The sequence below is a fragment of the Nomascus leucogenys genome, chromosome 19, assembly GCF_006542625.1.
Source record: "Nomascus leucogenys isolate Asia chromosome 19, Asia_NLE_v1, whole genome shotgun sequence".
NCBI classification, from domain to species: domain Eukaryota; kingdom Metazoa; phylum Chordata; class Mammalia; order Primates; family Hylobatidae; genus Nomascus; species Nomascus leucogenys.
This window is the reverse complement of record NC_044399.1, coordinates 40,329,956-40,356,498: the sequence shown is the minus strand read 5'-3', so window position 1 is coordinate 40,356,498 and position 26,543 is coordinate 40,329,956. Positions and strand designations below refer to the sequence as shown.

The 26,543-nt window shown below is 47.2% G+C and overlaps 1 protein-coding gene across 1 annotated transcript in view; it reads left to right on the top strand.

Moving 5' to 3' along the window:
• The window catches only part of EPAS1 (endothelial PAS domain protein 1), an 89,378-nt gene extending 64,489 nt beyond the window's left edge, over positions 1-24,889 (top strand). The window contains exons 7-16 of the mRNA XM_003262806.3: positions 7,887-7,993; positions 13,979-14,126; positions 14,826-15,040; positions 16,185-16,375; positions 16,945-17,055; positions 18,456-18,946; positions 19,832-19,958; positions 20,149-20,263; positions 20,595-20,768; positions 22,707-24,889. Coding sequence (XP_003262854.1) covers positions 7,887-7,993; positions 13,979-14,126; positions 14,826-15,040; positions 16,185-16,375; positions 16,945-17,055; positions 18,456-18,946; positions 19,832-19,958; positions 20,149-20,263; positions 20,595-20,768; positions 22,707-22,858 — 1,831 coding nt within the window. The 3' untranslated portion in view covers positions 22,859-24,889. The remainder of the gene's footprint in view (positions 1-7,886; positions 7,994-13,978; positions 14,127-14,825; positions 15,041-16,184; positions 16,376-16,944; positions 17,056-18,455; positions 18,947-19,831; positions 19,959-20,148; positions 20,264-20,594; positions 20,769-22,706) is intronic.
• Positions 24,890-26,543: the final 1,654 nt, after the last annotated feature.

Sequence of the window (26,543 nt, the reverse complement as noted above, 5' to 3'; positions counted from 1 at the left end):
GAAGATGGGGAGAACAGATGCCCGGAGCAATGGCCGGCCCCAGGGAGGGAAGGAAATGCAGAAAACTAGGCCCAGGGTAGGCCTGGCTTGAGTAAGCGCCACTGCGGCTTGCTGAGCAGCACACCCCGGATGTGCCCTTCCTGGCAGAGATCTCCCTGCCTGACCTCAGCTTTCTGCAGCATCTAGAGCCACCATGTGTCCCAGGGTGACAGTTACTGTGGCAGCTCTTTGCCACCCCAAACTCTTTGCCACTCTTCTCTCATCTTCTAGGGTTTCTCCTCAGGAAACCCTGAGATCTCAGTTTCCCCTTCTCCAAAATAGAGATAACACTTTCTAACCTGTTTCATCAGGTCACTGTAAAATGAGATAATGGGCTGTGCAAGCACTTTGAGAAGTCCAGACACCACAACACATGTGAGGCTTCTTGTTATTGCTTATATCTTACTTCCTGTCCTTGGCCTCCTCCAAAGCAAAATCTTCCACTAAACTCAAGGAGGCAAAACCACTTCTGAAGGCGGTTAGTGGCTGGGGGGCAGGAAGAGGAAGAATCTGACCCCCAGATCAGCAAGAATCTGCCTTGTCTTCCTCAGTCAGCAGGAAACCATGGAACCCCAGGAAAAAAGCTCCTGCTCAGCCTCCCCCAGGCCTACCCACTTTTCTCTTATCAGCTGGACATCCCAAGGGCATCTGGTTTCTTCATGGGAGGGACCCTCCTTTCCAGGATGGTCTGATTCCAGACTGGCCTGGTGTTGGTTGGTTGCCCCTTCTTAGAGTTGGCCACCACTTGTGGCACAATTTCAGAACTTTTGTAAAAGTATCCTTGAGTCATTCCTGTCCTTCAGTTCTGACCACAGTAGGGCCAGGATTCACAGCTTTTGGAGCTAGTGGGTAGTTACATAAATAGAAAGAAATGCTCTAACCTCATAGGGAGAAAATGTCATGTATGAAGCCTTCTGTCCTGGAACTTCGACACAGTCACCATTTATTGTAATTGTTAGTGGTGGTGGTGGTGGTGGTAGTGGTGGTGGTGGTGGTGGTGGTGGTGATGATAATGATGGTGGTTCAAGAAGAAGATTGCCCTTTTAGTGACAGGCACTGCAGGAATCCATGTTATAGGTAAGGTTATTTATCAGATGCAGTCTTTGTATTCAAGTGAACATTCTGGGCAGAAGACACAGCTTCGTGTACCTCTCTCAGTAGTCTTGTGAGATAACATGGACAAGCCCAGTGCATAGCCCCCGTGTCACTGGCTTTGAGGTGAAGTGGCTCAAGCTGACCTAGCCATATAGCCTGGGAGCATATATAGTGCTGTGGATGATGAAAGTCAGAAGCGTGCTTCACCCTGGTGAGTGAAGCACATCCGTAACGTAACTCCATAAGCGCTGGGAAATCCCTGCTGTCCTAGAAAATAACTTGGCATCCCTAGATAACAGAAAAGAGATTTTTTTTAAGCTTAAGATTTTGATCCTTGTTACAGTGAGAAGAAATCCTCTGGAAAGGGTAATTCAGCGTTATCCTTTATTCATGATCTTGGTTGAAATGAGTTTCAGGTAATTTTCTGAAGGTACCTTTGGACAAAAGAAGAGGGGGAGAAACACAAGGAACTGGATGTCTAAATGTGGCTGGAGAGGAAATGTACATAGAAAGGGGAAAGATGCTGTGCTGACTTCTTAGTTTGGCTCAGGGCTGGTAGGCAGAGTAGCTTCTGGCTTAAAGGAAGTATCAAGCCTCGTGATTTAGGGCTTTGTGACTCATAATGTAGAGGGTGATATTGCTTATAAGTTCTGCGAGACACACTGCATTTTCAGCAAAATCTTGCCTTTCAAGAAACCTAATTACATGGCCCCAAGTCTGAATTCAGTGGTGCTGGAGAGCTGCATGTTAGAAGCATTTAAAGACATAGAATGCTGTGTCACACAGAAGTTGTGTTTAACCGATTAGCAGATTAGTTAACAAGGGCACAGACATGGCTTAGACAGTTGATGAAGTGACTATTTTAAGTCCTTAATCCCTAAGTGTTATATCTTAATTGCTTTGATGAGGCCTGGGATTTTTTTGGTTTTGGTAGCTTGTTTTGTTTTCACTCTTTGTGTTGGGATGGGGAGAAGCATATGCACACGCACACATATATACACTCTCCACCTCAATTCCCCTTTAGAGACAAATGCTGCAAAAACCAATGCCTGTCCGTGATACCTAATGGAGTGAGGGGTTCTCCATTTTAATCAGGAAATTCACTAGGTTTAATGACATCTGAGACACACAAGGTGCTGTGATTCCCACAGAGGGGATTGTTTTCCTACAAGAAAAGTTAGAATCTGAAGAAAATGCAGTTAGAATCCACAAAATCAATTTTGAAGCAGTTTGGTACTTGTCTTAGATATACTGAGACCACAGACACAATCAAGCAAAAAAAGAAAAAGGGTCATGGAGAAAAAGATGAAAACAGACAGGAAAGAAGGGAGAGATATAGAAGAGAGAAAAGACAACTCTAATTTTACATTGAACTCTCAGGTCAAATCAGTTGAATCTGAAACAACCTATTCCGAAACATCTGAAATAGAATAAAGGAATACAGATGGTTCAAAATGCATTTGCCCTCCTGTTAATGAGGGATCAGAGTACCATATTAAGTCCTGCATTAATTATTTTTAAAATAGTAAATACTTTTAAAAGTAAATTTCATAACAATTCATATGTCAGTCACATTTATGTACCTATGGTCAACTGCTCTAGACAAGAGGAGCAAGTTGAGTAGCAGGGTAAAAGAAAAATATCCTGATTATTAATGGAATTAATGATCTCTTCTTCATTTACAACTCAAACATAGGCAATATACTCTGTTTCTCAAAATACTGAACAACCAGTTACAAACTGTCATTTACTGAGCATCTGCTATGTAACTGTGTGCCAGAGACCATTACATCAAAGTAAAAGAGATGATTCCTGATCTTCAGGAGTTGAGAGTTTGAGACATAAGCCATTTAATGAAACCACATGGTACAAAATACAACATTCCATTTACCCAAAAGGAAGACAAAAGTTGTTCCCAAGTAGTTTAACTTTAAAATAGGGTGGTTCTTAAATTCATGTGGAGGTGCCATCTAGTGGTGAAAGAGATAACTGTGAAGGAAGCCAAGCCATCAGGGAGATAGAGGCCAAGCCTTTCTAATTATCATATAATCCTACTGCGATTTTGTCAGTTGTAGGAGTCTTCCTGTATCTTAGAAATAAATTACAAAACCAAATTATGTGGATAGGAGCAGTATCACCAGGGGAAGAGGTTTCAAAATTACAGTAAAAATTTCAAATCAACAAAGAGGGTCATACAATTTTTACAGGTAAAGAACTTGAGGGCAACCCTGTTTTGTCATTGGATTTAGGCAACATAGGACATATTAATATCAGGAGTTACAGTTTAATAAAGATGCCTACATTCCAAGTTCTGTGGATAAATTTATGGTGAATTGTTTTTGTACAAAGAAGTTGAGAATAAGTAAAAATGGTAAAAGTGAGGGAAAGGTTGAGGATCCTAAAGATAATGTCAGTAAGGAGAACTATAAAGAGCCATAAGTGGTAAAACACACACACAACCTTCCTATGTATACACTTACCCCCACAGGTACCCTGTAACACTCCACAGACAGGATAGAAATGGATTTCACGTTAATTACAGAGCTGGTTGTATAGACTTCATATAACCATGTAGTATTTGAGGAAAACACAAGGCTTAAGTACTGTTTAAAGCAAACAAAATCTAGATGAAAATATATTAAAACCAACCGAAGGCACTGAAATCTGAGTTAGTGAACAGTGTAGATATTAGTAAGGAAACGCAGTGTCAAAGCTTATAAGCACATATAGAAACCAAAATGAGATAAATCACGGGGTGCTGAGGAGAGGCGATGGGCAGAGTGTGGAAGGAAAGCAAGCCGACTTGAAGTATTTATTAGCAGATACATTCTTTGGAAAACAAATAGGTGGTTACGAAGTACTTAAAACTTTCATCCTCTTAAACAGTTTAAATACTCTCTCACCACCTTGCTTACATGATTAATTTACCTAGCAAATCCTTTACTCATGTAGGGAACAGGGGTAAAAACTGCAGCCAGATCTTGCGTGACTCCAGGCAGTGGCATCTGAAGTCAAGCACCGTGGCGCCGCACCGCATGTGGACGGGTGCTGGTGATTACACGCGGGGAAGAAGAGCGAGGCTTCTCAGGCCTGTGGGTGGATTTCTTTCTGCCACTTGAGGTGGCAGCACTCACACTGTAGCCAAGAGAATAATTTTTTGCGAGCACTCTGCTGTAGGTGGTGTATTTTGAATAGAGCTTCTAAACAGTTTTGAGAGTAAAGAGCAATGAATCATTCATTTTACATTTTGAAGGCACATCTCACTATGAAGTCCAGAGCTCAGAGAGCTGACCCACTTATTTACTTGGGGTAACACCAACTTCAGAATTTAACAACCCCCTTTAAAGCTGTATTTTCTATTTCCTTTCATCCTTCCTCTGCCTCCTTGTGGCTGCCTATCTATCTGCATCTCTCTCCTCACTGCATCCTTGGTCTGCTGTTTTTTGACTTTATTATTAAAAAGTATCCTCTGTTCTTATGTTTGAAATCTGGTGAATGAAGTCCTTGTACATTTCTCTCTTCTCTTAGAACAGCCCTACTGAGTTGACTTTTAAATTTATGGGTGACCTCAAACTGATTTTCTTTTTCCCAGTGAGTCAGGGGTCCTTAATTAGAAAGAAAGAAAAAAAATAGTTCCCTGGCCCCTGATGGAGAGAGCAGATGAACCTGTGTTATCACAGCCCAGCTCGGAAGGCTTGTCTGGAGCCTGGGGGAAATGAGCGGGGAAGGCTCTTGTGTGCTGTAGGAGCGACCTTATAAACAAGCTCGGTTCATTAACCTCCCCACTGGCGTCTACGTGCCTGCACATGGGGGCGAATGACCATGAGCTTTAAGTTGGGGTTTCCTGGCTTTGTGAAGTTTGACAACTCAAATGTTCTTCAATTGTGTTTGGGATGTGGTGTATTTCCCAGTTTTTATAGTAGTCTGTTTAAAGGAATGAAGAAAGACATTAAATATTTATTTTAGTTGACAAGATAAATGAAAGCTGCTACTGGGAAGATATCTGGCAGTTCTGAAACCTAGGTTTGTTTTTCCACTTCCAAAACATGCCCATTGTATGCCTTTGAATGGATGATATATTAATTAGATAAACATTTTATTATGAGGCAGATTATAATAAACATCTACTTTGAACATTTTAATTCAAAGATTCTAATCTCGAAAGGAAATTTAATTCCTTCAGAGAGTAGAAAGACATCTTTCCTAGAATGCCAGTAGACTCATTTTAGAGGGTCTCTAGAAAATTCTAGACCTGCCCAGGAACAGAAGCAGTTTATCTGGCAAGTCAGTGAGCCTGTAGATGGCCAGCCTATTGTCAGCAGGGCTCACTCCTGCAGTTCTAGTTCCCAGGCTAAGCTTAAAAGTCATCCGACCCAGCAGCGAAGCTAGTTGATCATAGGACCAGCACTGTTCTGTCTCCTTGTTCCCCCCAGTCTCCAACTTTGCCAGTGTGTACTTGGGCGCCAGCCCCAGGGTCAGGTTGCCAGATAATGTATCCATTGCTAATGAATTCAGAGACCTCTCTGCTCAGGGCCAAGTGAGAGGACAGATCCTTCTGCTCTGAGACTGGCTGGCTGACACAAATGAGCTGCTAGGATCTCACTGGAGAAATCTCCACTGGGCTGAATCAGCTGAGACCTAAGCCTCTCAGCCCTGTTGAGCTGCTCCTTGTTTGACAAAGGCTTTAACCCCCAAATTCTCGCCCAAGGAGAGAACTTGCCTCTTCTCTGCCCACTTCAAAACCAGATGCCTTATAGAATGAAGAAACGATGAATAGAATATCATGACAGGTTCTGTGTGTGTGTGTGTGTGTGTGTGTGTGTGTGTGCGCGCGCACACACATTGAGACAGTTAATCATATTATTCTAGAAAGAAAAGTAGATCCTTAGTGCCCAGGTTCCTTAGCAGTGCTGGGATAAACAGGTGTCTGTTTGTTTGTACCATAGGTTCAAATAGAAAATCAATCTACTGGTCAGCTGTTGAGGCTTTTACTAAGCACCCATTATACAGGAAGAAAAAGGAGACAGTGGTCCCTGAGTTCAGGGGTTGACAGCCTAGGATGTGAGGAGACAAATGCATAATTTTCTGTAATATTGTGCATACTCCTTAGGACTTCATGAGAGATGACGTGCTGGAGGAATTGGAGAGGGCTCCGTGGAGAAGATGAGGCTTTAGCTGGTCCTGGAGGTGTCAGGGCTTGGAGAAGAGGGGAGAAGAGAAGGCATAAAGCTTCTGCAGCAAGAATGAGTTTTCCAGGCATGGGGAACTGAGGGGAGAGGGGTCTTCCATGACACAGGGTGCATAACATTTTACAGATGAGTTGAAAGTCAAATTGCTCAAAAGGTGGAGAGTAGGTTCTGGGGGGACTTGGAAGTTAGGCAGCATTTACTGTTGGTGTGGTTGGCAAAAGTGAAAGCTGTAGATACTTAAATAGGAGTATGGCAGGATGCAAGTAGTATTTTAGGGCAATTTGATCTGACAGATGTATGCAAGTTGACCTGTTTGGGGGGTGGGTTTAGAGCAGAGACAGGAAATAAGGAGCCACTGCTTCTGCTTTCCTCTCCATGTTATTGATCCCCTACAAGGATAAATGACAGGACTGTATCCAGGAGTCATGCCTTCTGAAGTAGAGTTGTAATAATGAGACTGTGGCATCACTTCTAACTTGTGATAGGCCAAGTAAACAAGACAGTGAAGCCATTATTTAAAGTTTGTTAGAGAACCAAGATTTTGAGAGATAATATGGAGGTATTATATAGCCTAATATAATAGGACATGATATTGGGTAAAGCAGCCAACCTGGTGGTTCTTAGGCAGGGCTTTGTTTATTTTAGTGATTCCAGCACAGAACAAAGGGTCCTAAGAGTGTTAAGTGATTCTTCATGGTTCTCCACATTTGCCCTTTCCTCTGCCCACTTCCCATCAAAACCAGATACCTTACAGAATGAAGAAAGGGACACTGAAATGACAACCAATGGTGTCATCTCAGAGCTGCCTATTAAGAGTATAATATTAGGCACATTTCTATGACTATGATTTAATATTTCTTCCTCTCAGCACCTCCTTGCCTCCCTCGTTTCCTCGAAATGTGAGGGACAAGTAGAAAAAGCCATGGAAGGCAGATCTGGTGTCCGAGGGCACCTGAGGTCACAGGCAGGACCTGCAGAAAAGTGAAGGTTTAAGCACAGACGGGTTCTGCCTGCCTGGACTCCCTCTCACATGCTGGTTGACACAGAGACAAAGGTGGCTCTACCTGGGGCCACATAATTTTCATGTTTCATTTATACTGCCTTCTACTAGAATGAGCTTGACGTAGCAACTGGAGGCCCCAGTTTTCATTCTCGCTCTGTCCCTGGACACCTGTGTAGGCATCTAGCAAATTGTCTGCCCTTCCTGGATGTCTACTCCCTCATCTGCAAAAACTTGGGGCGAGCCCCTTCCAGTGGTTCTTGGAGAACAGACGTATGTGTGTACTGGGGTGGTGGGGAGAGAGAGTCCTCAGAACTGGTGCTTCTCTCTCCTCTCATACGTGGCTTCAGGAAGGGCAGGAACAACAGGGGTTTGGTTAAACCTGCAATTGTAGATTGAGCACAGTGCTCTTTTGCTTGGATACATGGTACAACAAGAAAGTCTGGATTGTGTTCATCTGCATGTGTGTGTTTGATTTGCCTTCTGGGGTTAGCTCCTGCCCACGTGCTGTGCTAAGTTAATATGATCTTTCTTCCTTACATGCTGCCTTTTTAAAAACTCAGAATCACAGAACTGATTGGTTACCACCCTGAGGAGCTGCTTGGCCGCTCAGCCTATGAATTCTACCATGCGCTAGACTCCGAGAACATGACCAAGAGTCACCAGAACTGTGAGTTCCAGGAGTGCCCCTTGTGGCTTCCTTGTGTCTGTGGTATCTGGCCTCGAGTGGGGTGTGACTGGTGAGACAGAAGACCAGGTCACTTCCTCCACAGAGCTGCTGTCTTGTGTGGCAGACAAGACTCATGCCCTCAAGATGGTTAGAAAACCAAGGCTGCCACCAGCCTATAGACTCCTTCGTGCAAATTAGAAAAAGGACACTTCCTCCAGGGAGACACACCCTTGCCAAGGTACACAGCGGAGACAGTGGAGGGTGGGTTGAGTCTCAGTCCCCCATACCACCTCCACGGAGTGTCTGTGTGCAGTCAGTGGTTTGCACACCCTGTGGAACAGCACTGTGGAGAGTAAAATAATTCAACATATCATCAACTTGGGTGCATGCTGTAGATTCAAGTACATACATTCACAGAAGAGGAGGGCAGGGGGAGTTGAGGAAAGGACACTTGAGTTGGACCTTGAAGGATCGGGGAGGCTTAGGCTGAACAGAGGGGAAAGTATGATGGGTCCAACTTAACACATGTGTTGAGGTAGGCCACAGTTCTCAGAGAGCTTGCTTGCTGGATCAAGGGAGCTTTAGAAAAGGCTGTCCAGGCAACCCAGGGATGGCGTATGGAAACTCTGCTTTGCAGTTTGAAAGAAGCCTGAGTTATGTAAGGACTCTAGAAGAGGGCTGCCCGATCGATAGAACTTTCTGCAGTGGGAACGTTCCTGAAATGTGGCTAGAGAAACCAAGGAACTGAACTTTATACAATGTAGTTTTAATTAATTTAAATGTAAATATCCACACTTGGCTTGTAGCTACCATATTGGACAGAGAAGTTCTAGAGTGTATCCTTGGCCATGTTCCCAATTCAGGCTTCCTATAGGCAGGTGATCCAGGACCATTCCCTTGAATCCATGCAACTCATCACTGTGCAAGGGCTCTGGGCCTATAACCCTGTACTTGGCCCACTGGGGGTGATATAAATGGGTAGAATTGATTCCTGCCCTAAGGGATCTCATTTCTGAGGAAAAAAGAGGACTGTGGGCTCCTTGGGAACAAGTGGCTCATATCTTTAACCTCAGTATCTAGCATAGCGTCTGGTACAGAACAGGCACTAAATGCACTGTATAAACCCATGGGCAAGACTATATTTGGAAAAGAATGCTTCAAAACAAGTGCCCACAGTGGTGCAGGCAGTGGTGCTGAGAGGATTATGGGAGGATTAAAAATGGGTAAAGTAAGTCTGAGAAGATTCCCAATGGCCCTGCTGGCAATGGAGAAAATGGAAGTGCAGCCATTTGTTCATGGTTCCTAAATCCATCCATCTACCCCAAGGCTAGGACAGCCAAGTTCAGAGCAGCCAACAGAGTCACAACCCTGCAAGCTGTATGTGAACATGGTTAACACACTCTTTTTTTTTTTTTTGAGACGGAGTCTCGCTCTGTCGCCCAGGCTGGAGTGCAGTGGCGCGATCTCGGCTCACTGCAAGCTCTGCCTCCCGGGTTCACGCCATTCTCCTGCCTCAGCCTCTCCGAGTAGCTGGGACTACAGGCGCCCGCCACCACGCCCGGCTAATTTTTTGTATTTTTTAGTAGAGACGGGGTTTCACCGTGGTCTCGATCTCCTGACCTCGTGATCCGCCCGCCTCGGCCTCCCAAAGTGCTGGGATTACAAGCGTGAGCCACCGCGCCCGGCCTAACACACTCTTAAGGAGTGAGATCTTTTCTTTCTTATTGGTTCCTCTGCCTCTTCCTCATGGCTTTTGGGTTTGATTTGACAGTACAACAGGGCCCATTATGATATCTCAGAGAAGTTTCTCACTGTGCTCTCTGGCAACACACACACACACACACACACACACACACACACAAAACAACCTAGATTCAGCCCCACTCAGGAACCCAGAGATGGGGTAGGAGTGGAGGTACTCTTTTATGCCTGTGAATGTGACCCCACCTTAGCCTGCCCAAGCTTTGAAATTGTAACATCTGGTTCCAGCGTTCCCTTTGGGATTCCTTCATGCTTCCTGGTCCCTGAGGGGTTCCTGTTTTCAAAGGCAGGTGACAGAATCATCCAGGCACTGGGACTTAGCGGCCCAGGCTCTGGCCCAGCTGACCCACTGATTCCCTAGGGCCTGGCTTTCTGGACCTTCCTGACTTTAGATGTAAAACTGGGGAAAAGTCTAGCCTTCCTCCAAGCTAAGGGTGAAGCCAAAGCAAGGGACGAATGTAAACATTTCTGGGAATTCTTGGAGGACAGTATTGTTTTTTATCTTCTAGGATGGGAAAGCAGAAGAAGCTACTGTCAAAGGAAAGAAAAATTTTGACTTCTGACTAGGCACATAGAAAGGATTTTCCTTCTTGTTCTTCTTAGAACATCTTCAATCCATAAAAAGGTCTAGGATAAAAATGGTTTATGTTTTCTGCTGACTCTAGGGAAAATAAGGTGCTTTTTACTGAACCCATGTATTTACTTATTAGGCACACTGAAAGGTAACTCACAGCCCAAATAGAAATCACAGGCTCTCTCTCCCCCTGATGGAGCCAAGTAAAGCCGCCCTGAGCTCAGAAACCCATAGCTAGCAAAGGGACAAGCCCACATCCAGCAAAGGGAAATCTGCATGGGTTGGAAATTGGATTAATGACAGTTATGACAGGAGTTTGCCCCTTGCCCCTGACCCCTGTCTCTCATTTATCCTTGAGGTTTGCAAATAAAGTTTCACTACAGACACACATGCTCTAGAATAACTGGAGGCTGAGGTTTGAGACAGGTCCAGATTCACACACTGGGGTCCCCCATTTACACACACGTATGTCTTAGCCTGTAAAGGTTTACCGTTGAAATGCCTGGAGAAGCTCAACTAGATTTAGATCATTGAAAGCTGTAATTTCCAAATGGATTAATAATTTATACACTGTTACTCTGGGGGTGAGGTTAGGGGTCAGTTTCCCTTTGTTATATGAGGATATTATGTGCTCTTAGGCTTTTTATGGCCTTTAATCTTATTTTCCTATCTATTAAGTAGCAGGCCCTTCACCAAGGCTGGCATTAATGACCAGATGATTAGAAAGCTGGCGTTAATTATATTCTACTGACAGAGCAGGCCCTTGCCTGCAATTGTTAGAAATGCAGTTAAAACCTTTGCCTCCTGCACTGTTTGATCAAAAAGAGTAAGAGCCCTGAATTTGGTTTGCATTAAGGACCATCTAAATAAGTTAAATACAGGCACTTGAAATTGTGCAAGAATCATTTTACTGCAGCAGAGGCACCTCAGTGGCACAGATAAAGGGAGAGCAGAAAGGATAAAAGTGATTTCCTTGGTTGAGTCCATGATGGTTTAGGACAGTGGCAACAGCAAATTTGGTCTTCCCAGTGATTTGTGGACCCAGGTAATAAAGAGACCACTGTACTAGGAGCCACAAGACACGTTGTGTAGCTCAGACTCTGTCACTATTGTCTTGTAAGCTGTGAAGCAAATCATAACCCTCTGGCTTTAGTTTCCTCATGTTAAAAGAAAGTACTTATCATCCCTGTGGCAAAGGATTTCGTTTAAAAGATCAGACAAGATGATACAACCACTTTGGAAATAATTTGGCAGCTTCTTATAAACATATACTTTACGTGTAACCCAGCAATTGCACTCCTAGCTGCACCCACGAGAAATGAAAATATGTCCATACAAAGATTTATACACAAATGTTTATAGCAACTTTATTCATAATAACCAAAAAACTGAAAACAACTCAAACATCCATCAACAGGCAGACGGATAAACAAATTATGGTATGTCCATGCAACGGATTGCAACTCACTGATGAAAAGGAGTAAACCACAAATGCCTGCAATGCCACGATGAATCTCAAAACATGCTGAGTGTAGAGAAGCCAGACACAAGAGTAGATACTCCTATACAATTCTACTCACATGGAAATCTAGAAGACAATTCGAATATATAGTGGCAAAAAGCAGAAGAGTGGTTACCTGGAACCAGGGTGGGAATGAAGATTAACTGCCTAGAGGCATAAAAAAATGGGGTGGTGGGGGCGGTGATGGAAAAGTTCTACACCTTCACTGTACCTTTGTCAAAACTTGAACTGTATACTTTAAATGGGTGTGTGTTTTATTGAAGGTAAATTTGACCCCAATAACATTTATTCTTAAAAATTAAGAGCAAACAGAAAAAGCTTAGACTAGGAATCTTTAATCTGAACTATAATTCTGTCTACTGTTTCCACTGAGGTGGTCTTTCAGCAAATCACTCAGTAGTTTTAAGCCTCAGTTTCTTCAGCTGTAAAGTGGGAATAATAACAGGCACCCCATGGTGTTGCCTATGAAATGCAGTGATGATGACCTAATCCTTAGTGAGCGCCCTATGTGCCAGGCACTGTTCTAAATGCTTTGCAGAAACGAATCATTATATCAGATAGTTTTGAACACTGCAAAGCACTATACAAATGTAAGTTACAGGAATTCTTGCACTTTGCAGGTGCTTGCTAAGTTTTGAAGAAGAAAGCAACACTAAACTGCACTAGTATGAAGAGAGCCATGTTCCTCAGCTGTACAGGGCTGATGAATGGGGAGGAGGCCTGCGAGCCTACCGGGAGAACCGGGGAGACTCTCTGTCTACAGAGAACCTGGATATCCTCCCAAGTGGCCCCTCATGAGACTATCTACCAACATGTAACAAATTGTCTGTGACAGGGCATGGGCATAATATGTATTAGTATCTCTAGGAAAGAGGTGGCTTTTCCTATACAAAATTTGTTGATGACAGTCGGTCAACACTTACGTACCTGATAAGCCATGTAGGTACATTCAATCCTCAGTACAAATGGCACGGGTATGCTGGGTAGCTAATGATGACAGTTATTACCATTACTACTATTATTATCGATATCCTGTTTTGCAGAGGAGGAAACCAAAACCAAGAAGGATTGTTCCTTTCCCCAAATCCCCAAGCTAGCAAGATTTCCTGACCCTCCCTCCATGCCCTTTCCTAATGTCTCTGTGATTTGGGAGCTTCTGAGCTGGAGTTCTGTAAATTCCCAAGGAATGGGCAGTTCAGAAAAATACCAAAAATTCTAACATTATTAGACTTTAAAGAGATTTATTGATTCCTTTTGAATGGCAGCAGATGGAACATTCTGGACTAGGGAAGGACAGTTTGTGATGTGAAACCCTTCCCCAAGGTAGACAATAAAAGCACTTTTTAAATGAACGCTTAGTAGAACAATCTAAGTAGGAAGCCTAGCTGGGCAGTTGGGAGAAGGAGTGTGAGAGATTTATTACAGCTTATGAAGAGACTGTGTGTGGGCTGCCAGGGTCCCAGCTCTTTCTCAACCCCAACTGAGAAAGCATGGGGTGGTTTGCCTCTGCCTTTGCTGTGGGTCACAAACCTTCAATGGCCCAAAAGGTGGCAAGCCTGACAGATGACCTGGAAAAATCAAGGATATCAATGTTTTAAATGCTTTTATTCATAAGCAGGGTATTGGTGGTGGGTCTGCTGCCAAAAAAAAAAAAAAAAAAAAAACTGCCCTGAGGTCAGGCTTTCTCCAAGCTGCTTAGAAGTCCCCCCACCCGGAGTGCTCGACAGGGGATGGCGCCCCTTACCCAGTGTGAAGGGGCTTCTTCCCATTGAACCCCATGAAGAAAGTAAGGCAGGTTCTGGTCTTAGTTCTGCTTATAGCTGAGCTGGTCTGTGAGCCTGACTTGTCCAGGGATTGGTGATGGGCCACTGCAAAGCTGCATAGTGAGTGGGTCCCTCCCTCAGTAGACAGCCTTGGGCAAGTCATTTTTCCTACATTTAAAATGAAGAGTTGGCTGAGGTGATCCCTAAGCTCCCACCCAGGTCACTCTCCCTGGTCTTCACTGTCCTGGTGCCCTGTTCTGTCTGTTCCCCTGCAGATTAGACTGCCCTCCCATGGGATCTGCTGAGCCTGTGGTGCACACCCCTGCCCCATCTCCCTAAGCTCAGCTCTGTTTCTCCTCCCCTAGTGTGCACCAAGGGTCAGGTAATAAGTGGCCAGTACCGGATGCTCGCAAAGCATGGGGGCTATGTGTGGCTGGAGACCCAGGGGACAGTCATCTACAACCCTCGCAACCTGCAGCCCCAGTGCATCATGTGTGTCAACTACGTCCTGAGGTAAGCGTGTGAGGGCTGGCAGGCCTTGGTGCAGGGTATGTGGGGGTGCCCAAGCTTCCCAGACTGAGGATGACAGGCCTAGGAGATGCCAGGCCTCTCAGCGCCCTGGGTACCCCCTCAGCGAGCTCTTGCAGGGCTGACCCTAGTGACTGAGACGACTTCCTGTGGATGTCTTGGAACAGTGGGATACTGGGTTGAGATTTTTTTTTCTGCCCTTTCCCTGTCATCTGTCATTTATACCATGCATCTGACCCAGGTGGGGAGGCAGATAGCACACAATAGTCAATATTTTCTGAATGGGGAAAAAGGAAAGAGAATTGCTCATGCTTTTGGGAAAAAAAGATGTCATGCCTTCACTCTACAGTACCTGGAAAGAAAGCTAGAGGAAGTCATTTCTAGTTGTTTCTAGAAACAGAGAAAAACAAAAGCATTCAGGCCTCATATATACCACCCCACTCAAGTGCAATAATATTTAATAAAACAGGATCCGAAACAGACATACATTCAGAAGATATCCCTGTTGTCACTACCTCCATGGCTCACACACTTCTATTGTGTGGTTCTTTATAAGATGCCAATGCCTGGGGTCCTACCCATTTTTTGTCTGAGAGCTTAGCTGTGAGGGTTTCCATGCATCTAGGGGAGCAGAATTTTTCTAGAAAATGTGGAAGGTCTGAATGGCTCTTTTCCCCCCATTAGTGAGATTGAGAAGAATGATGTGGTGTTCTCCATGGACCAGACTGAATCCCTGTTCAAGCCCCACCTGATGGCCATGAACAGCATCTTTGATAGCAGTGGCAAGGGGGCTGTGTCTGAGAAGAGTAACTTCCTATTCACCAAGCTAAAGGAGGAGCCCGAGGAGCTGGCCCAGCTGGCCCCCACCCCAGGAGACGCCATCATCTCTCTGGATTTCGGTGGGTGCTTCTTAGCTAAGCCAGGCCCCTGGAACCCTGTTGGGGCTGGGAAGAGTTCTTACCATAACAGGCCTCCCTGGCTACAGCTTTTTCTTAACCAGAGCTACCCTAGCCCCTTCCCCAAGTCTTGTTAATCACCTATTAGAAGCCAGGCTCTGCTGAGCACCAAAGAACACCACACGCTCCTGCCCTGATAAGACCATCCCATATCCGACCTCACCAAGTGCTGTACGAGGAGGGGTTAAGAGAGGACACCCCCTGAAGAGTCGATTCTCCACCACGGGTGGTGAGAGTCTGAGATGAGAGGGAGGGGAGAGGTGAGGGATCTGCTCCGAGGCAACTTGGACACTGTCAAAGAGAAGGAGCAGATTCCTGCCAGGGTCTGGAAGGACAGATTGCTTGTTTAGGCAGAGGGCTAAGTTGGAATAATGTTGGGAAGGATAATTCCAAAAACACAGAGAACATATTGAGGCCTGGGATTAAGCCCTCAAACCCACGACTTCATTAAAGTGTCTGCCTGTCCCTAGGGATGTAAGTCACTGGGGACCCCGGCAGGGTTTTCAGCCCTTGGCTGCTCCAATCCTGGAAATGCCCTTGAAGCCCCATGCCCCCCAGTTAGCAACCCGCTGCTACCCTCTCCTGGCCTTGCTGTGGCTGCCGGAAGAGTGGTGCTCACCCTGGACTGTGTCAGCCCCTTTTAGATGTGTTCTACAGCGGCCACGTGAGGATTGCAGCTAAAGAGAATCTGAAACGCAGCGGGCCCTTGGCCAGTAGGTCTCGCAGCTTGTTTTGTGGCAGTACTGAGCCAAATAGCTCAATAGCCCAATTCTCCTCTCCCTCTCATACCTTCCTTGTCCACCCTTCTGGATTGCTCCTCAGGGAAGAGTGGCTCCTAATAGATTTAGTCTCTGAAAATTAAATGTTCCAGGAGACTGTTCCGTTTAAAAGGGAGTCTCTACATTGACTCATAGCCAGAGTCAAAGACCCGTGTGTTCCAGCTAAGTCCCAGGGTGTTGGGGGCGCCTAGCCCCAGGCATGCCTTCCAGACCCTCTCAGGGCCTTCTCTGCAGTTTTTGGGCCTCCTCTGCCTTGGGGTGAGCCCGATGGTTGTGGGTGTTCACCTCCCAGGCCCTTGTCTCCACAGGGAATCAGAACTTCGAGGAGTCCTCAGCCTATGGCAAGGCCATCCTGCCCCCGAGCCAGCCATGGGCCACAGAGTTGAGGAGCCACAGCACCCAGAGTGAGGCTGGGAGCCTGCCTGCCTTCACCGTGCCCCAGGCAGCCGCCCCGGGCAGCACCACCCCCAGTGCCACCAGCAGCAGCAGCTGCTCCACGGTGAGCAGCCCTCTTACGGCGAGGACACAGAGAGGGCTCCGTATGTATGACTGCTGCCAGATGGCTGAAGGGACATTTGGGACAGGTACTGTCCTTCTCCTTCTCAGGTTATCACAGAGTCCCCTAGAGTGGCCGTGATACTTACCTACCAGGTATCAGAGCTATTTTCTTCCTTTTAGTGTTCATCCCCCAACCTCATTGAAATAAGCTCCTTGAAGGGCTTTGAGCCCCCAGCTCAGTCCCCGTACAGGGCAGTAACATCCCGTATGTGGCATAGAGCTGCACAGTTTGCACAGCCCTGCTGGCCACAGCCTGTATCCTGTTTGGTCCTCAAGACAGGACAACCTTGAAGCGATAGTAGCCTCATTTTATGATGAGGAGACGAGTTGAGAGAGGTTGATGTATTGACCTAATTCATACAGCTTAATTAGTGGCCCCTCTATAAATAGTTGTGTGGTGGAATGGAATTGAACCTTTGGGTCCAGGAATATATTTCTTCTTGCATGCTGGATTTCTGGGGAGACCAGTGCCATATCTTTGACTCTGTCCCCCTCCTTCCTGGCCCCTAGCCCAATAGCCCTGAAGACTATTACACATCTTTGGATAACGACCTGAAGATTGAAGTGATTGAGAAGCTCTTCGCCATGGACACAGAGGCCAAGGACCAATGCAGTACCCAGGTAGGTGGCTGTGGAGATCAGGCTAGGGTGTGTGCCTGCCATCTGGTGGGCAACAAAGGCTCACATCCATTCTTGTAGCCTCATCCCTTTGTTGCAGAGAGCAGTGGAGATGCTTGGCCAAGGCCTAGGTCCCCTAAACAGGTGGGGGTGCAGGGTAATGGAGCCTGTGGTCACCCCCTCCTCCCACTGTCAAATCCAGCTCTTCCAGCATATGAATCTCCTACTTAGATAACCTTCTTAGTGCACATGAAACCCAAAATGATACCACTGCACCTTTCTTTAAACAGGCCCTACATTTAACAAGCATAGCCAGATTTATAAAACATGTATAAACACAGGGGACAATTAATCCCTTTATAAACATATCTTGTGATTTAAAAAAAAATCATTTTATATGAAATGCACTTTAAAATAACATCTGTTTGACAATTTTTCATTTACATAAAACTTCAGGAACACATATATTACATAAGGCCAATGTTCTATAAGGTAGAGGGAGGGGTACGTGTTTTACAAAACCCCAGGGAAAACCATTAATCCCCCATTTGTCTTAGTCTTGAGTTCAACCAGATTTCTGCCTTGCCACTTAGATTGTTTCTTGATCCTACTTGGCACAAATCCCAGCTACTCTGCAAAACATTCCCTATTTTAGCTTTTCTATCACCCTCCCTCCTTGGAACTCCTGTAGTATATATCGTGTGGCTCTTAATCACAGCTATCTGCTTCTGCTCCTTAAAGACTGCTTAGTATTTCAGTCATTAGTCAGCTGACACCCAGTGAGGGTGTCAGTCTCTGAAGGTAGAAACTGTTTTCCGCATCTGCTTGTATTCTCTGTAGCGTCCATCATGATACTGCCACCCTAAGGGATGATCTGAGTATCTACTGATTGGAACCCCCTGGGGTCTGGTTGTTACTCTGCGAGAGTTCACAGATGGACCTGGGCACTCACTGCTTGCTTAGGCCCATGCCAGCTTATAGGAGGGAGAAGAGGACCAAAAAAAGCCACAGTGTGCACCACAGGCCTAAGCATTGTAGGACAAGGACAACCACCACAGGCTGGATGGAGTAGGCAGGGCTGACTCTGTGGAAGAGGGGCTGCCTCGGCTTCAAGAGAGAAGGCGGGCTCTGGACAGGTGGGATGGAGAGAGGAGAACATTTCTCAATGTGCAGGGTGAAGAGGGGATAAACGTGGGGGAAGGCTGGTACATGGTACAAGGTCGTGTACATGACACAGCCAAGTCTGAGGTTTTCCTGATAGGCCTTAGGGAGCCAGTGGAGGTGTTTGAGCAGCACTGTGAAACAGTGCTTGAGATGAATGGCTCTGCAGGAGCTGAGTTGGAATAGTGTTTGTGAGGTCATACCAACCCCCTTGCCTCTTTACCTGTGCTGTCTCCCCTCAGACGGATTTCAATGAGCTGGACTTGGAGACACTGGCACCCTATATCCCCATGGACGGGGAAGACTTCCAGCTAAGCCCCATCTGCCCCGAGGAGCGGCTCTTGGCGGAGAACCCACAGTCCACCCCCCAGCACTGCTTCAGTGCCATGACAAACATCTTCCAGCCACTGGCCCCTGTAGCCCCTCATAGTCCCTTCCTCCTGGACAAGTTTCAGCAGCAGCTGGAGAGCAAGAAGACAGAGCCCGAGCACCGGCCCATGTCCTCCATCTTCTTTGATGCCGGAAGCAAAGCATCCCTGCCGCCGTGCTGTGGCCAGGCCAGCACCCCTCTCTCTTCCATGGGGGGCAGATCCAATACCCAGTGGCCCCCAGATCCACCATTACATTTTGGGCCCACAAAGTGGGCCGTCGGGGATCAGCGCACAGAGTTCTTGGGAGCAGCGCCGTTGGGGCCCCCTGTCTCCCCACCCCATGTCTCCACATTCAAGACAAGGTAAGTGGCAGATACTCAGCTGTACCAACAGGGCTGTGCTGGGCAGGGTGGAACAGAGAGGCACCCACTAGTAAGATAGCTGGACCCCCAGGGAGGCCCCTGCCCCTCTCCACAGCCATCTGATACCCCATTTAGCCCTTCTCTGAGCTCAGACTTTGGGGAATCACCTCAAGCCATGTGAGGCCTAGTGTAGGATGGGTTTTTATCTGGGCTGCCACTGAGGGCAAGCAAAGAAGTGGCTTGTGGAGAGCCCTGTACCTCAGTGTCTCCCTTCGGACCACCACCAGAGTGCCTTTCTTATCTCGGTTCATCATCTGAGCCACACAGAAAATTGAGTGATGATTTTCCCTGGTTGAAGAAAGTAAAAAGATGCCCATGCCTCCCCCTTGCCTTTTGACTGCCCCCCGGATCCTCAACACTGCAGCCTCTCCCAGCTGTGCCCCAGGCTCCAGAAATGCCTTCCCATCTCCCCAGCATGCTCATTTCACCAGCTGAGAGCTCACTGGGCTAAGCCACAGTGGTTGGTACATGACCTGCCACTCCCAGGGGCTGCTAGTACTTGCCGTTTATAGAGCAGCCTAACTAGTTTTCAGTGGGAGCAAAAGGCAGAGGAGACAGGGGCAGAAGAAACCCTCCTAAGGACTAACACTGCCTAGCCAGGCAGCCATCCCCCAGACCAGGAGGCTTCAGCCCTTCAGCATCTTACAGCTGAGGAAGGAGGCAGAGCTCGAGCTTGGCCTGCAGGTGCATCTGAGACTCTGCCTTTTGGGTCTTTGAGTCATCACAGGCATAAGCATTGGGACTGGAAGGGCCCCTAAGATGAGAAGGCACTGAGTGGCATGAGGCTTCAGACTCCCTCATAGCCTGCTCTCTCGGGCTTGGCAGGTCTGCAAAGGGTTTTGGGGCTCGAGGCCCAGATGTGCTGAGTCCGGCCATGGTAGCCCTCTCCAACAAGCTGAAGCTGAAGCGACAGCTGGAGTATGAAGAGCAAGCCTTCCAGGACCTGAGCGGGGTGAGTCATCCCGACTGGCCACAGGGGACTCTTCACAGCCCTTAGGAAACCCAGGGCTGCTGAGAGGGGTGGGGATGTGGCCCTTCCAAGCCAGCAAGTGCCAGCCCTGTTCAGGCCCACCCAACCCACCCAGTCTGGGGACCTGGTTCTCTGGCCCTTTCCCCTTTCCATCTGCCCTTCTTACTCCCAGGGGGACCCACCTGGTGGAAGCACCTCACATTTGATGTGGAAACGGATGAAGAACCTCAGGGGTGGGAGCTGCCCTTTGATGCCGGACAAGCCACTGAGCGCAAATGTCCCCAATGGTGAGCAGCAGCCACAGGCCTGGGCCTCCTGGGGGTTCTGGTGGAAGGACTGGGGTTTGGGAGCCCATCCTGGTTCTTCCATTCACCACAGGCTGTACCTGCCTCTCTGAGCCTCGTTAGAATGGGGCGATGTCCTCTGTCCCTCTCGCAGTCCCACACACCCAACTTTTCCATTTCCACTCTGACTTAGATGACACCATCAGAGGGTCCTTAAGGCTGTAGTTCTGGTGACTCTGAGCACCTTTTATAAAGGAAAGGGATGCTAGGGCTTCCTGGCCTCTCCCCTCCCTCAGGCCAATGCTACTGTCACTCTCTGACTTTGGTCTTTCAGATAAGTTCACCCAAAACCCCATGAGCAGCCTGGGCCATCCCCTGAGACATCTGCCGCTGCCACAGCCTCCATCTGCCATCAGTCCCGGGGAGAACAGCAAGAGCAGGTTCCCCCAACAGTGCTATGCCACCCAGTACCAGGACTACAGCCTGTCGTCAGCCCACAAGGTGTCAGGTGGGTGTGCCCAGGATCTGTCGCCCCCATCCCAGGATTCAATGCCGGGGAAGCCCATGTCTACTTTTTTTCCAGCATCTGCACAGTGCCAGGCACAGGGAGGTACTTGACTTGAAGTCACCTGTCCAGGGCTCAGGTCTCCTTGGATTTAGGGAACCTCCTCACAAGTTCCTTGTGACATCAGTGACCAGGCCCTCCAGGGGGTGGGTCTGAGACACAGCTAAAAAACTCAAAACACCTAATGCAAACTCAGGCTAGAATACTGAAGGAAAGAATCCAGACCACTACCGGCTGCCCAAAGAGGACTGAACGCTGAACACTGGGTTGGCCACCCCCAGAACACTGTACCACTGTTGACTGACAGGAGCACTTACAGAAGAAAGAGCGGGCAGCCACAGTGGTGAGGGCCTGTTGAAGAAGAGAAAGTTCAGAGAGAGAGAGTTGGGAAGGGCTCTGGGCAGAGGCAGGGGGTCTCCCGCCTATGCAAGGATGAGCTTGCTGTGTGGAGAAGGGAATGCTCCTTCCCTGGGGCTTTAGAGGGAACCCTCCCATGATCAGGTGCCATCCAGGGCTCTTTCCACCCTGAGAATCCCGGAGCCTTGCCCCTTCCTCAGTTCTTCATGTGGATGTGTTTTGGGGTGTCACTCTGAGTTCAGGCAGGTGCTGAGAACATGCCAAAACTTGCTGCAGGGAGAACAGCCTGGAAAGCTCTGGTAGGCCCACCCCACTGGACTTGGTTCAACTGCAGGCACCGATGCCTGCCGTTCAACCCTGGGCCACCTTCGTCTTGACAGTATCTTGTGAAACATATATGTCTTCATGAGGTTTGTTTGGCATGAAAATAATCCGTGGTTTATGGAAAAACATACCAGGCCCCTGTCCTAAAAGGCAATTTCCTCAGCAATAGAGTTTGGGGAAAGTTGTTACAGTGCTGTGCTTCCGAGTCCAGGCTGTAGAACCACCAGACAGCCCTGGCTTAAATTCTGGCTCTGCTGTTGAGTTCAGTGACTGGTATATATTTATGTGCAGTAAGAGGTAGCCAGCACTATTCTTCCTGTTATGAAGCCCACGAATTACCTTGAATATTGAAATCAAGGAAAAATCATATTCTTTTCAAAAGAGTCGAATCATGTCAAACTCTTTTCTGACCATGAATAAGAGGAGAAGTTAGCAAGGGATGGTGAGCAGGTATCCATTGATACTGTCCACAGGAGCAGTCCAGCTGGGGAGGCAGGCATGGACCCCAGCAAGGATCTGGGCTAGGAGGTGCAGGAGGGAATGGCCACTGGAACGAGGCTCTGCAGATAAGGGAAGGAAGGTGGGCATCTGACATCGGAGGGGCAGAATGCAGGGCTTCCAGGCTCTCTGCTGCCACCTAAGCCTTTCCTCCTTGGGATGGGGCCTGTGTGTGTGCTGGGAGTGTTCCCTCTGCCACTCCCTGGTCTGCCTCCTCAGCAGGAGAATAGCACAGAGGCAAGAAGAGAGGACTGCTGAGGGTGGTGACCGGAAACTGGATTTTCAGACTCTTGAATCTTGAGGCAGTCTGTGTTTGCGTCTACATGTATGCGTGTGTTCTGCATGTTCTGTGTATGTGAGCATAGGTGCCAGGTGGTTCAGAACTCCCTCTCAGCCTTTCCTCCCTGCTGCCAGGAGGCATGGGGTCAGCAACCCCAGGCTCTTCCTGAAGCTTCCACCTACCTGTGCTGCAGCCCGCACCTCACGCTTTCCTCTTTCTTGGGTCTCAGCACCCCACCTGAGGCAATGGTTCTGGAGGCAGACACGTTCCCCGAGCATGCAGCAGGCCATGGGACAGACACCACTGAAGGAGCAGAGTGAAATTAGGGCTGCCCTATCGGTATCCCCCAGTCACAAAGAAGTAGACACTTTTCCAAATGTTCGATTTAGGCCTTTAAGTTATGGTACCAACCCTTCTTTCAGGCATGGCAAGCCGGCTGCTTGGGCCCTCATTTGAGTCCTACCTGCTGCCCGAACTGACCAGATATGACTGTGAGGTGAACGTGCCCGTGCTGGGAAGCTCCACGCTCCTGCAAGGAGGGGACCTCCTCAGAGCCCTGGACCAGGCCACCTGAGCCAGGCCTTCCACCTGGGCAGCACCTCTGCCGACGCCGTCCCACCAGCTTCACTCTCTCCGTCTGTTTTTGCAACTAGGTATTTCTAACGCCAGCACACTATTTACAAGATGGACTTACCTGGCAGACTTGCCCAGGTCACCAAGCAGTGGCCTTTTTCTGAGATGCTCACTTTATTATCCCTATTTTTAAAGTACACAATTGTTTTACCTGTTCTGAAATGTTCTTAAATTTTGTAGGATTTTTTTTCCTCCCCACCTTCAATTACTTCTAATTTATATTATCCATAGGTTTCTCTCCCTCCCTCTCCTCCTCACACACAACTGTCCATACTAACAAGTTTGGTGCATGTCTGTTCTTCTGTAGGGAGAGCTTTAGCTTCATTTTACTAAAAAGATTCCTCGTTATTGTTGTTGCCAAAGAGAAACAAAAATGATTTTGCTTTCCAAGCTTGGTTTGTGGCGTCTCCCTCGCAGAACCCTTCTCCTTTCTTTTTTAAAACTAATCACCATATTGTAAATTTCAGGGTTTTTTTGGTTTAAGCTGACTCTTTGCTCTAATTTTGGAAAAAAAGAAATGTGAAAGGTCAACTCCAACGTATGTGGTTATCTGTGAAAGTTGCACAGCGTGGCTTTTCCTAAACTGGTGTTTTTCCCCTGCATTTGGTGGATTTTTTATTATTATTCAAAAACATAACTGAGTTTTTTTAAAAGAGAAAATTTATATCTGGGTTAAGTGTTTATCATATATATGGGTACTTTGTAATATCTAAAAACTTAGAAACGAAAATGGAATCCTGCTCACAAAATCACTTTAAGATCTTTTCGAAGCTGTTAATTTTTCTTGGTGTTGTGGACACTGCAGACTTGTCCAGTGCTCCCACGGCCTGTACGGACACTGTGGAAGGCCTCCCTCTGTCGGCTTTTTGCCATCTGTGATATGCCATAGGTGTGACAATCCGAGCAGTGGAGTCACTCAGCGGGAGCACTGCGCGCTATCCCCTCACGTTCTCTATGTACTATGTATGTATGTATTATTATTATTGCTGCCAAGAGGGTCTGATGGCACGTTGTGGGGTCAGGGAGTGGGGCGGGGAAGTGCTCTAACTTTTCTTAAGGTTTTGTTGCTAGCCCTTCAAGTGCACTGAGCTATGTGACTCGGATGGTCTTTCACACGGCACATTTGGACATTTCCAGAACTACCATGAGATGGTTTAGATGGGAATTCATGCAAATGAGGGGTCAGCAATGGTATAGTGACCCCGTCCACGTCCTCCAAGCTCACGACCTTGGAGCCCCGTGGAGCTGGACTGAGGAGGAGGCTGCACAGCAGGAGAGCAGCTGGTGCAGACCAGCCCTGCAGCCCCCCTCAGCCGGCAGCCAGATGGCCCCGCAAGGCCTCCAGGGATGGCCCCTAGCCACAGGCCCTGGCTGAGGTCTCTGGGTCGGGCAGTGACATGTAGGTAGGAAGCACTGAAAATAGTGTTCCCAGAGCACTTTGCGTCTCACTGGGTAAGAGGGACGACACCTCTGGTTTTTCAATACCAATTACATGGAACTTTTCTGTAATGGGTACAATGAAGAAGTTTCTAAAAACACACACAAAGCACATTGGGCCAACTATTTAGTAAGCCCGGATAGACTTATTGCCAAAAACAAAAAGTAGCTTTCAAAAGAAATTTAAGTTATATGAGAAATTCCTTAGTCATGGTGTTGCGTAAATCACATTTTAGCTGCACAGCATTACCCCACACAGGGTGGCAGAACTTGAAGGGTTACTGACATGTAAATGCTGGTATTTGATTTCCTGTGTGTGTTGCCCTGGCATTAAGGGCATTTTACCCTTGCGGTTTTACTAAAACACTGAAAAATATTCCAAGCTTCATATTAACCCTACCTGTCAACGTAATGATTTCATGAACGTTATTATATTGTCGAATTCCTACTGACAACATTATAACTGTATGGGAGCTTAACTTTATAAGGAAATGTATTTTGACACTGGTATCTTATTAAAGTATTCTGATCCTACCACTGCTGGTGGCTTTTATTTCCTGTGGATTCATCATGGGCTATGCCAATGTAAAGTGAAGTATTTATTAAGTAGTTCATAGAAACTGAACATTAGCACAGACCTTTATGAGACTACTGAAGTGAGCTGATAAGACTGGTGAAGGAAAGACTGTGTTAAATACTTGGCAGTTGCCTAGGTCTGAAAATTCATATTGTATCTTCCATACTTCTGCAAGTATTTTTCTATCTATCTATCTGCCTTGGGGCCATTTTTTGTATCCTATGGGGAACCCAAGGAAAGAAGTCATGGTCTCTGCTTTCAGAAAATTACATGAAATCGTTTGAGAGCCACGCTGCTCTGTATATTCACATAGTGCACCTTGGGGTGGAGGTCCCGAAGGGAAAGGGGCAGCCTGGGCATTAGGACTTCAATATGGAGGTGGCTGGGCTGGAGTAGGGTCTTCCCAGGTAGACTGTGATTGGGAAGAGCAGAGATCCCCTCGGCCAGAGACAGACAGAGCACAGTGAAAGCCCAGAACTGGACATGAGCATGATATGTTCCCCAATTCAAATTTCACTTTTCCAAATCATGAGCTGCTTGTGAGCAGACCGTTGTCTCCATGGAGAGATGGGGGCAAGGGGAGAGACTGTGCAGCAGCCTGCACTCTCACTGTCCACCCTAGAACCAGCCATTCCAGCAGCATGTACTTTGCCTAAGCATTTGGTCCATATAGTGTGGTCTCACATGTTAGCTTGTTAGCTCACTGGATCCTAGGTCTAAGCAATGCCATGGGCACCCATTCTACAGCTGAAACTGAGGATCTTTATGACTTAAGCAAGTCACAGCTTATCGATGGGAGAAATGAAACTGAAACCCTTTCCTGGCCAGTGCATCTCTCCTCTCACACCTTAGACTGATGGCTGGGAGGTTGATTTTATGACAGGACCCTGTTCTCATTTCTAAATAGAAAATTCATGTCTTTATTACTTTAGCCTTTAGACCTCCTTCTGGTTCTTTTGCTTACTCTTCTCTTCCAAAACTTGGGGCCTGGACCTTCAGACTGGAGTTTCTGGGCTCTGCCAGGTTCCTACCCACCCTTGCCTGCCATCTTGGACTTCCTGAAAACATCACCTGTTCTTTTCTGAAGCTTTTCTGTGACTGACACCTCTCAGCCCATCCTCCAGGAGCAGAGTTGCCTCTGAGCACTGGCAAATTCAGGATTCAGGCCTGGAAAGGTGCTATCCATCCCAGCCCCCTAACAACTGCAGGGTCCCATGGGGTCCACAGTGCTGTCCTTGGGCCATGATTGTACCCTCCTGCCCCTGGGGGTGCTAGGCAGCCCAAAGCTCCTCTTGCTTCCAAGTCCAGCAAGCAAGCCAGAGAGGAACACAACGAAGCCATTGTTCCTGATGGGTCAGAGGAGCTCAGCCTCCAAGCACAAGACACAAGACCCACACAAGCCATCACTGCTTCATGTTTTGCCTCAAGCAATCCAGTGAAGACTGACTTAAATGCTCCCGATTTTATATTTTCAAAATGTAGGTGACTCAGGAGTAGGTACATGCCTGTGTGACCAGATGTGCAAGGACCGAGGTAGGGGCCCGCACAGAATTAGCAATCATTCAGCCATTGGGGGTCCTCCTGATGCTAGATAGATCCCCCTCTAGGCAAG